The sequence below is a fragment of the Danio aesculapii genome, chromosome 19 (assembly GCF_903798145.1).
Source record: "Danio aesculapii chromosome 19, fDanAes4.1, whole genome shotgun sequence".
Classification (NCBI taxonomy): Eukaryota; Metazoa; Chordata; class Actinopteri; order Cypriniformes; family Danionidae; genus Danio; species Danio aesculapii.
The window spans coordinates 15,998,471-16,011,478 of record NC_079453.1 but is presented as its reverse complement, the minus strand read 5'-3'; the positions used below and the strand labels follow the sequence as shown (position 1 = coordinate 16,011,478).

The window sequence follows — 13,008 nt, the reverse complement described above, 5'->3', positions numbered from 1 at the left end:
CCATAACAACCACATAGCAACATGCTTAAAAAATCTGCATAATTAACTAACTTTATAATAGCACACTTTTAGCAACCACATAGCAATGTGCAGTGGTTATTTATAAATCAGAAGTTGCCAGAATGCAAAGTACACACTGTATGAGAGAGGGTTAGACACACGCCCCAATACATAAAAAACCCAGAAGACTTACTATCCTAATACACCAAGAGTTTACCAGTTGAATTGTTAGTAAACATCTGGAAAGTGCTACAATTTCCATTGTATAAAAGTGATTTATACGGTGCATTTTATTTCACAAAAGCTAGAGATGCAGGTGTTAAAGGTAGACATGCAGAAGCACCTCAATTATTGTATATGCACTAGATGTTTTTGAAACAATTGACGGTTTTTGGTGAATTTTTGTCATTTATTTCAGAATGTAGTTCACAGACACATCAAGGGCTTTTTGCTATAGCTTTCTTTATTTTACAAAAATAATACAAATACAATATGCAAACCATGTCAGGTATATATCATGTAAACCATACATCATATATCCAACTGACACATATATAGTTGAAGTCAGAATTATTAGCCCATTTTGAATGTATTATTCTTTTTAAAATATTTCCCTAACAATGTTTAACAGATCAAGGAAATTTTCACAAAATGTCTGATAATATTTTTTTCTTCTGGAGAAAGTCTTTATTTGTTTTATTTCGGCTAGAATAAGAGCAGTTTAAAAAAAAAAAAACATTTTAAGGTCAAAATTAATAGCCCCTTTAAGAAAAATATATTTTTTAATAGTCTACAGAACAAATCATTGTTATACAATAACTTGTCTAATTACCCTAACCTGCTTAGTTAACCTAATTAACCTCGTTAAGCCTTTAAATGTCACTTTAAGCTGTATAGAGGAATATCTTAAATATTCCTGAATACCTGAAAAATATCTAATCAAATATTATGTACTGTCATCATGGCAATGATAAAATATAATTTAATAACAATGAGTTATTAAAACTATTATGTTTAGAATTGTGTTGAAGAAAATCTTCTCTCCTTTATACAGAAATTGGGGAAAAATAAATTGGGGGGCTAATAATTCAGGAGGGCTAATAATTCTGACTTCAACTGTATATGTGGAGGGTGTTGTTGTAATTGGATATTGGACTCAGAACATTAAATAATAAACACCACATGTTACTTTGCTTTCCATTTTAGTGGCTGTTGAAAATCTAATTGAACAAAAGCCATAACATTTGTTGGATTGGTGGATTCCTGGATTGACTGATTGACGGATTCATTGCTGGATTGCTTGATTGATTGATTGCCTGATTGATTGTAGCATGCTGTACAACAATATATCGTTTCAGCAACAATATTGCAATGTGTCCCTCCAGAATAGTCACATTGCAGAATGTGCAATGCTGCTGAGATTATAGTTGACTAGGCAGGACATTGTGAGGTCAAGGCAACGTTTAACCATAATTAAGTGAACATTAATCATTAAAGGTGCTTGACTATGTGAGCATTTCAGGAGAATTTAAAGCTGATATTTAACCATTTAAATTCACAACTATGAATGTGTGCGCATTTCTAATTGTAATGAATCTAAATAAATTTTCCCAGTATCGTACAGTCCTATTACAAAGGTTTGTTTTGTCAGCAGCAGGACTGACAGGGCACATTTGTATAAAAGTTCACTGAGTCAAGAGCACATCTGTATGCAGCGCTGTTACGATGTGGACATGCAGATGGCTTCAAAAGCTCCACCATCTACAAATATCCCAGGACCTAAACCAGTTTAAAACTCAGGATAGAAAAGAAGCCTAGCAAACCCCCCACATGAGCGTGTGTACACCTGCTCAAACAGACCACAGCAGTGCCAGAGTCTGTTTATGTTTGGATGAAGTCTGTGTTGATCAGTGGCCTCGGTGTGTTGACGACCAACATGAGAGAACAGGGATTAAATGAGATATGTGTGGTGTGAGCGTGTGTTGTGTGCTGCTTTGTGCTGGCCTGAGAAAAAGCTTAGAGACCCACAGAGACAAAACTACAGACAGTTCCAGAGAAGAAAAAGAGTTAGACTGACTCTGACTTCTAACACATATAATGGATATAACTTTACTAGTTGTACACTACTGTTAAAAAGTTAGTGGAAGGTTTTTATTTTTTTTATCTTATGTTCTTATGCATTTATGTTCTATGTATTTGACAAAACAAACACTGATATTTCATATTATTTGTGCGATGAATGCCAAAAAAAAGACATCCCGCAATCCTTTAGAAATCATTCTGTTTATTATTATCATTGTTGAAAACTATTTTTTTCTGCATATTTTCAGGGTTCTTGTGATTGTTGTTGGTTAAGAAAAAATATTTACTTAGTCATGAACATTTTACTCACCTATATTGTAATTTTTTTTAACAATTTAATACTGAATTAAGTCATGTTTTTATGTACGCTTCAATTAAAAATATTAATAAATTAGATTAAATCTTCATATGGAGTGTTATTATATTATATGTTGGACTCATGAAAAATAATTGTGCCATTGGCCAAAACTGATTAGCTGAATTTGAACACTGAAGCGACAGCCAACGGAGGATTCCATTTGGTCTTAAAACCTTTTTTTGATGGGTTATTTTCACTATTTAAGAATAGTCAAAATAGGAAAAACATGATCATGTGGGGGACAAATTCTGTACCTTTGTCAGTGAGGGGTGGGGTCTTTCGAACCACCTAAACCCCCCCCCCAACCCCCCAACCCCCACCCTCCCCCCCCCCCCCCCCCCCCCGGCAACAGGTTTGAATATTATATTATATTATATTATATTATATTATATTATATTATATTATATTATATTATATTATATTATATTATATTATATTATATTATATTACTTCTTCAAACAATCATTCATTAAATGACCATATTTGCATTCTTAGAAACGAGGAGTTCAGTCTTGCATTACAGTCATTGTTCCCTGGAATAGGAAAATTGTAACAGCAAATGTATGTTATTTGAGGATTGAGATACTATTCTAGACTCTTATCAACTGTATTTCAGTCTCAATTTTGTCAACAAATATGGCTGGACACAAACAGACACTTGACAGGGCTAGTGCATCAGATACATGACTGAATTCATGTGCTTTGATCCACTCATTTCAATCAGTTAGCTGTGCAATGCAGCAGATTATAACAAAAAATAAATAAATGTTGGTTATAGTTTTTATCTTTTTGAATACATTTTAGTCTTATCTTATTTCATCGACAATGCTGTTCGTTCATTAGATGAGTAGATCATAGTGTGCGAATTTAGCAAATGTAGACCAGAAGACTTGTCAAGTTTCTGTTTATGCCAAGCTCTAGACAAGAAACATTTGCTGTCCTTATCTTCATTAATGAAATTAACACTGTATTAAAAAAAAAAAACAACAACACCAAAAGGAACAATCTAATCAGTAACCCATAATCAGTAACATAAGGGAAGAGACCAGAATAAAGAACATTGAATGAGTAAGAAGTGTAGTTGTGTTTAAATGCCAAGGGAGAAAATAAACAAATAGTCGAACAGCAAAAACAATATCTGCATTTGAATCGCTCAAATCTCTGTAGTAAATTTAAAACATACAAACACGCACATGTACATGTCAGGGTACTTTTTTATCATCTACAACACAATACAAATACACAAGTGATTTTAAAGAAGCATAAAGCTCACCTTGTGTTGCAATAAAATGGTTGGAGCGCTGATACCCCTGAAAGAGCAAAGGAAAGACATGCGCTATTATCAATCAATGTTATGTTAATTACTTTTCAAATAATGAACATCATTTTCTGACTTACCAACCTGTTTAAAGGCAAAATGAGCATTATATTTTTGTCTCTTGCACATTAATAATAAAAAACCCAAACACACCTGCTACCTAGGCAGATGTCCCATATGTACAACAACATTATCTAACAATGTTATCTCCAAACTAGCACCATTGTTGTAGTTTTTACTGCATAGTAAACTGAGCAGGAATAAATAAATTATTAAGCCTCCCTGCTAAATATACTGTCCACACCAATTCAAGCAAGTTACTCTGCAGGTACTTAATATGTTAAACGATATGTTTCTTCAACGGCACAAAAGACAGTTAAAATATGGCAAAGTGCACAGATAGATGACAATATCTAAAAACCAAAATGTGTCTCTGAGAAAAATGTACATTATATACAAGAAACTTTTATCAAATAAGATGTTTTGAGTGAGGCAGAGAATGTGACAGAAAAACATGTATCTCTGAATCTCACAAATGAAAGTGTTTCTACTTGACATTTGATAACAAGCAAATATTAATAAAGAAATATATATTATCTGTAGTGTGTGTGTGTGTTATCTGATATTGATTTTCTGAGCAATAAGAATTAAATTTACTCGTGTGTAGGAAATCCGAGCAAATGTTATCACTGTTTGAACATACCTGAATGCTGCATTCTAAATGTCAAACATAAAAAGCAAAACACGAAATGCCACGTTTGTCAGCAAGAGACAGGAGATGACCAGCTTTTGTGTAATCTGTGATGTAAAGCAAGGTCCGCTAGACTAAACAGACCGGCGAAACAATCATACATAGTAATAGATGTGAATAGCATAAAATAGACTGTTCTGGTATCAAAATGGTTACTGACAGTTGGAAGGAAAACCGGGACCCTCTAAATTTATTAGCCCCCCTATTTATTTTTTCCCCAATTTCTGTTTAACAGAGAGAATAATTGTGCAACACATTTCTAAACATAATAGTTTTAATAACTCATTTCCAATAACTGATTTATTTGATGTTTTCCATGATGACAGTACATAATATTTTACTAGATATTTTTCAAGCCATTTCTATACAGCTTAAAGTGGCATTTAAAGGCTTAACTAGGTTAATTAGGTTACTAGACAGGTTAGGGTAATTAGACAAGTTATTGTATGGCGATTTTTTTTCTGTAGACTAACGGGAAAAAAAAGCAGCTAAATTCTTTGTTTTACAAGAATTAAAAACTGCTTTCATTCTAGCTGAAATAAAACAAATAGGACTTTCTCCAAAAGAAAAAAAATATTATCAGACCTACTGTGAAAATTTACTTGCTCTCTTAAACATCATTTGGGAAATATTTAAAAAAGAAAAAAAAATTCAAAGGGGGGCTAATAATAATGACTTCAACTGTATATGACAAAATATTAGAATGGGTTAGCGATGACCTGTCAATGAAATGGAAAATCAATTAAATATTGATTTCAAATAGATTTCATTTAATTATTTGTTTATTTTTGGTTGCAATTCAATACTTGCATTTTAAAAACATAACTGTAGAATGTTTGCAGCAGTAGTGGCACTGTGTACTGGGTCAATAGATCAGTATACACTATGGTGTAGCTGCTGCTTTCAAACACTACCGGACATATAAATAGTGCTGTAATGTAACACATTATAAATAATAATAGGCTAATAATAATAAAAACTATGCTAATTGAGTAGTTTTTCAAAAAAAATTATTTAAAAAATATATGTTTAACAATATATATTTAAGTGCAGCACAGAATGTTACGTTTTCAAATACATGCACATACTGCATATCTTCTACCAGTGCTCTAAGAGCTTGGTTTGTAACTCATAAATTTTTAGTCTGGGTTCAAAGGTCATAATGTAAGCATTAACATATTGTCACTGCCAGAGGGTTTTTTTGCACACTATGTTACACAGATTTTACTCTGAATATAAACACATCAACCTGCTTTAAGTATCCTTGTTGCTTACGTGCATTTATTACTGCAATGTGTTATCAAAAGAAAATTACATAAGTGCATTTAATTTTAACAGCTTACTCACTACTCACTACAAGTATTTTTAGATGGGCTAAAAGTACTTTGAACTCATACTTTGAGTTGTATTTAGTACACTTACATTTATTCTAATTGCATTGCAATTTTGACAGACAGACAGAGACATATACTTGTTTGCTTTGTTTAAATGCAATGTGGTTGAGTTTAATTTAGCTTTTCTCAGTGAGCACTGATAGTGTTGCGTTATATTATAGCCAATCACACACTTCTAGACATGTGAACACAATGGTCAGAAGCTTATAAAGGGGCTATATGCTTTAGATTTTCTTTTTTTTTCAGTTTCTTTTTTAGCTAAATACGTGTCATCAAAGCACATTTAAGAAAAGTTTTCTTTTGACTATTTACTGAAAATAAAGTTTATAGTATTTGTGAAACCGGAGCACCCGGCGGAAACCCACGCGAGCATGTGGAGAACATGTAAACTCCACACAGAAATGTCAACTGACCCAGCCGAGGCTCGAACCAGTGACCTTCTTGCTGTGAGGCAATTGTGCTACCCACTGCGTCACCATGCTGCTCCATTTGCAACATTTACAGTATTGACATTAAATTAATTGATTTATCACAATAAACTGTCATCTTGTCTGTTATATTTACAGTACGTTTTACACATAACATCTGTGTATCTGCATTATATACACAATTAGAAAAAAAAAAAAAAAAAAAAAAAATTATATATATATATATATATATATAAATATCGTTGTAGTCAAAATTGTAAGCTCTACTGGGATTTTTTCTTTTTCTTTTTCAAATATTTCCCAAATTATGTTTAACAGAGCAAGAAATGTTCCACAGTATTTTCTAAAATCTTTTTTTTTCTTCTGGAGAAAATCTTTTTTTTATATAAATTTTTTTATTATTCTTTATTTTATTTTATTTTATTTTGTCAGCCCCACACAATTTTTTTTTTCGATTGTCTACAGGAACAAACTGCTGTTATACAATGACTTGCCTAATTACCCTAACCTGCCAAATTAACCTACTTAAGCCTTTAAATCACACTTTAAGCTGAATATCTGGAAAAAAAAATAGCAAAATATTATGTACTGTCATCATGGCAAATATGAAAGAAATTAGTTATAAGTAAATAGATAATAAAACTACTAAGTTTAGATTTGTTTTGACAAAATCTTCTCTATGTTAAAGTGAAATTAGGAAAAACATATACAGGAGGGCGCAAATAATTCTGACTTCAACTGTGTTTATATTTATATCATATTCAGATTCTTGTACATTACAGATACATGAGTGCAAACAAAAGCAGTAAGTTGTTGTCTGCAGTTCATTTAACAGTCACTGGTGTCATTATTGAAAAGGGTTTCTGAACTCTACATAGAATCCTTGCTTGTTAACTGTTGCGTTGTGTTTAATATTGTCATCATTCATCAGCAGGAGATTCAAAGTGATCAGTGACTCCAATGATAATCTGGTCATTATAACTGCAGTGTTGATTTTGCTATTCTAATATAAACAGCTGATTTTTTTAAACAAAACTTTTATCTTAATATGCTGTATTTAAGAAATTTTTTACAAAACTATCTCGAGAAGATTTAAAAGCTTATTATAGAACAACCTGATACTTGACATGCTAATCCAAGGGCTTGCAATGTGTTGTTGTGGTCAGATATAAATAGATTATTTCTGTGTGAGGAGCAGGCAGGAAGGCTTTATACAGTCACCATAATGAACCTTTATCTGCTCTTGAAAAAATTCATCTGTTCACTCGCCCACACTGCACTTCAGCCCTGGTGTGTTAGAATGTGTGGTGTTGGGCTAGAAAGCTTTGCTTTTAGTCTCAAAGGCAATGGCTGGGTTGATCGTTTAGTAGTCCAAGATTTTTATAGTGACTGTGGGTCAGGACAATTTGTGTCATAATGTATTTATTTATTTGTCTGCAGAGCTGCTTATATATTGGCAGCATTATAGATGTATAGATTGATAGATTTATTGATGAGCTGATTGATGGATTAATTTATGCACTACTCTCAGAACAAAAAAAAAAACGAAAGAAAAGAAAACAGAAAGGTCACTAGCCTATTACACATTTGTACCTAAAGGTTTGACATCGATACCTTAAAGGTACAGTACATACAGTATTCCTATCTAAACAGGAATTTGTGAAATTTACAGGTACTAATATGCACCGTTAAGGTATGTGTTCCTGTGTAAATGTGCTTGTGTATCTTTTTTTTTTTTTTTGTTCTGACAGTATAGCATCTACAAAGAACCTGTTAAGTTCAATAATGGTGATTCAGTGGTTGTTTGAGGTGATTAATGTGCTATATATCACCATCCTTAAAGATGTAGGTGCTATATAGCACTTACAGTGGATTCCCTATGATTACAGGTGAAAGAATCCTGTTTTATTGCTATTTATTGCTATTTTTCCCCTATATGGTCTATGTGTGTTTTCAAGCAATACTTCATTTGAAGCAGTTTTTTTCCCACTGAAGCTAGACTTATACAACAGACTAGTGTTAATTAAGGGCCTTTCATTTGTAAAATCTGTAATACTGATAACAATTGATTTTGCTGATTGATTGCTGAAGACAAAAATCATGTACAGTGAGTAAAACATAAGATCTGTGAAGACTGCCAGTATCACTGAAAAACGGTAATGTCAATGGCCTTTAGAATGCTATGTCAACGTATATAATGATGATGTGATGGTAATCTTAATATAGCAGGACTCCATTATGTGTGGATACAATGTGAACAAAGGTTCTTTTGAAATGCACATTTTGAGAATTGGATGACCAAAATGCTCTGCAACATACTAAAGAAGAAGGATCAAATTGAAGCAATAATATGGAACAATTCACACAATTTAACAGATTTGTCTTTTTAACCCATGGAGGCACTGATAATGAAAGGCAGCAAAATGTTGTAGACAAAGGCAAAGAGATTTCGAAAGTAAGGGTAAAGGTGCATACATGTAAAGAAAAGCTGGACAAATGCCAGACATTGTACTCTAAGTGTATTCAATGTACATCTTGGGGATAGAAATTTTATATTATTAGATCTAATTTATATCTAATATTATTTTTATATCTAATTGTATTTATTTATTATTTTCATTTGCAGATGAAGAAATCGCATAAAGAAAGTGCATTTATTAACAAATACATTTAATCTGATTAAGCTGATTTATAGATATACAAAACTAAAAAGTTGTAAAAAAAAAATAAAAACATTGGCTCAACCTAAAATTGTAAAAAATTCAACTCAAAAAAGCTGTACACCAAGGTGTCTTACAATTTGAAGTTGAGTCAATGTTTTTATTTAAAAAAAAAAAAAAAAAATGAGCAAAAAACCTGAAATAAATGTTTTTTTTTTTCAAATTACATAAAAATACTTTTTATTAGATATTAATATAAATTATTTGAAATGTCATCCAAAACACACACACAAAATTTTTTTTTTTTTTGTCCACAGCAAGGTTTAATCTAGCTTTGTAAGTTATGATGGATTTTAAAGATCCCTTGAAAACAAAAGTGTTTTTCTTTTTCAATTAATGTTGGCTAGTTTTTAAATCATCTGGAATACGTAAACAAATAGCTACTGATATAAAATATACTGTATCAACACACAAAAAAGCATTTGCTAAATATTTCAGGGGTTCTTTAAAGCTTAAGCTTGGGTTCCAAGAGATGATGCAATGAGAACAAAGCTGCAAACGGCAAGGGTTTGAGGAAGAGAAAAAGACAGAGTGCAGAACCACGATAGCAGGAATGAATAAGAGATGGACAGTTGAAAGAAAGGCAAGAGAAAGACAAGTACTTACTTCCCTGTTTATCCGAATCTAAGAGATCCAAGACACAGAGAAAGAGAGATGGGTGGAAGAAGAGAGAAAGAGAACAAAGAGAGAAACAGGCTAATTAAGATGATTAACGAAACGAAATAAAGGCTTCATAAGTCAAATTTTCCAAACTGGCCACCTGTAGTGAAGAAATCACTTCAAACTAACTGCAAACTATGGTCAAGATGAGTCACCATGCATTGTCTGAGAAATCAGAGAAGTCTTGCTTCATCTTCAAATTTATGTTTTAGCAGCACATTTAGTAACAAACAATGTTCCAATTTACTGTATAATAGTCATGTTTCAAAAGAAAAAGAAGAGTGGAATTCTATAGGTATTTTACAATTTCAAATCAGTCAATATTATATTTTGTAAACAAAGCCCATGCTTTTAAGTTTCAGAAGGGCTGGACACTTTTGACCAGCTAAAGTAGCTTTGATCACATTCTGTGTAGTCCCACATTAAGATGTTAAAAACACATTAGCTTTGTCATGTACCTTGCACTATATAGTATATGGCGCACTTTTGAACAAATAATATACTGCACTGTATCCCACAATTGTGAATTTTGTGAACTGGGATTAAAAACCTTAAAATGTATAATTAAATAACATCCACTTGCTGCGTTACACAAATAAAACTATTTTTATTTTATTTTAAATGCTGTATAGGGTTACAATTGTTAAAAACTGAAAAAAGTAGTTTTCCCGAAATATGTGATGATTTTGTGCAATTGCTCTGTTAATGCCCTTTGTTTAAACACATACTGAAACCAGTTCAAATGGGGGTGTGTTTGAATTGAACTACACTAGTATTCAAAAAAGATTCCTTGGATTTACAATATTTTTAAGGTAAGCAGTTGTACATAATTTATTTGGGGTTAAACAAACACATTAGGTTCAACATTATTAAATTTAATTTGTTTGTTTAAATTCAACCCATATACATTGGTTGCAACAATTTTGCTGATTTTTTTTCAGTGTTAGGGTACAGTTTGAAATTATTATTAATATTATTATTACAGATCTTTGAAATGATAATACAAATAAAAATTTAACATATTTGAAATTTGAGAACAACATGGACCAAATACCTCCAATCTAACAAAAACAGGACATGGTGTTACAACATGTGAGCAGAAGAATTACTTTTTTTTTTTTTTTTCATTTCATATAAGCAATGTTGACAATTACAGACATTACAGCAACATAACATTGTTTGTGTGTGCGTGTGTCAGAGGAATTCCTGATGCTGTTTTGATTCCCTTATTATTTTATAAGTGTGTGTGTGTGTGTAATTATTTACCTTTGTTGAAAGTAAAATTGTAATAAGTGGTAATAATGTACATCTAGCTGGTTACTTTTTGCAGAATAAAGCTTTTCATTCTTATACAACAGTTTTTATTTTTTATAGTCTTTATTCTGCTAAGGGCCAGGACACACCAAGTCTTCATCTGCCCGTCGGTCAGCGTTAGACTCGCTAGTTGATTTCGTGTATTTCACATGTCGCCTCTTTTCAGTTAAAGTCGGAGCTCATTGGTCCACATTTAGAACCAGTATAGGCCATCGGCTAAAGAGATCGATCTGACTGGTTATTCAGCAATAAATCAGATTGGGTTGTGAAGTGACACAGTGAATTTGAGCAGGAAGGAACACAAATATTTCTCGCTACATTTATTAAATATTTGCAAACCATTTGGATTATTAGATTATCAGACATATTTGTATGAGAGAATCTCTCCGTGGTGAATGACAATCACTGTTATAATGGTACTGACTGTTGTTTTGTTTACACTTTGCACGCACAGGTCGGAAGTTCTGGTTTTGTTGTTCTTAATGAGAAAACAGAATCTGCTCTCACGGAGTGAAAAGACATGTCATCTTGAGCATGCACAGGATGCGCACTCTTGAAGCTTTCACCGTTTGGTGTGTTCATGCGTATCTTTATGGTCCAGATGGAACCAGATATGAGCCATCGCGAGGTGACAACACAGTTGGGTTTCATTGATGCTAGATCTTTGCCGTCGGCTTTGCATGTACCGGCCCTTAAACAACCAGCTGGTAGTTTACTAACTTAACATAGACTAAACAATAAAAAAGTTATATTTTTAGACACATTTTCTCACAAAATAAAAAAAAATACATCTCTGCATAATCAGATTAAACATATTAAAAGTTTAATGATTTTTTTCACAAAAAAAAATTTTTTTTTGCAGAGCAGTGCAGAGCTTACAAGATACAGTTTTGTTACCATTGTCACCCAATTCCATTACTATTTTTATCCAATAACAATAACAATTTTACTTATTAGATTAGATTAGGCCAACATTGTATTTGTTTTGTTGTATTTAGTATAAATATTACTGGCTTTGTGCTCTGTGTGTTGTTTTTTGCAATAGATTGGTACATAACTGTTAAACACATAAAAAAAAAAATGATCAAATTGATCAAATAATTGATTGACTTTGCCATATACAGTATAATTTTTGAAATAGTGGTATAATTTTTTGTAATGGTTGGACTATGAATATACAACTGTTTGCAGCTCACATTTTCTGTTTCGTATTTAAGTGTTTTATGAGAAGACTAAATGAAAATATGACAAATATGATAGTCAATTCCAATAAGAGGTTGTTTAAATCATTTAACTACAATCAAAACTATGTTTATTAATCACACATGGATTGACTTTTTGATTCTGGAATGTGAATTGCTATTGAGGAGAAGAGAAAATCAGGACATCTGGTTCTCAGAAAGGTGGAGTGAAAAGGCTTATAATTGTAAACAAATCACTATAATCAAAGGCACTTTTTCATCATCCAAAACCTGTGACTCAAATACAAATACAGAAAGAGTAATTCACATCTGTTCACTTTGCAAGCGTGGATCATAACAACGGCTCCTAAATAGCTTCAGCCTTGAATAGAAATAAATGCTGTTCAGAACCAAGGCAACCACCTAAATTCTAGTCCTGAGATGTGTAGGCTCCTTCAAACTACATAATTTTGACTGCTCAAATCCGCTTAATAACTTTTCCACCCAAGGATGACACACAAAAAGAGAAGTTACTAAGATTCCAACAGCGATGTTATTATAAAATGTATGCTTCAGGTACAGGAACGTATGTGTAAAAGCCTTTATCCATCAAATGGTTAGGATTAAAAGCAATGTGTTCTGAATCTGACTGACAAAGTGTCTTATTTCTAAGATTAGTACTATCAAATCTTTATGGGAAAAGACAAGACGTGTCAGCACTAAAGTCAGTTGTTTGACAGGTTGTTAGCAAGGCAGAACAATGCAGGCATATGGGATTGTAATGAAGAACAAAAATCTGAAG

General features: G+C 32.3%; 1 protein-coding gene across 1 annotated transcript in view; it reads right to left on the bottom strand.

The window, feature by feature from the left end:
- ptprua (protein tyrosine phosphatase receptor type Ua) overlaps positions 1 to 13,008 on the bottom strand; it is a 448,322-nt gene that overhangs the window by 41,559 nt on the left and 393,755 nt on the right. Inside the window, 1 exon segment of the mRNA XM_056479406.1 lies at positions 3,714 to 3,750. Coding sequence (XP_056335381.1) covers positions 3,714 to 3,750 — 37 coding nt within the window.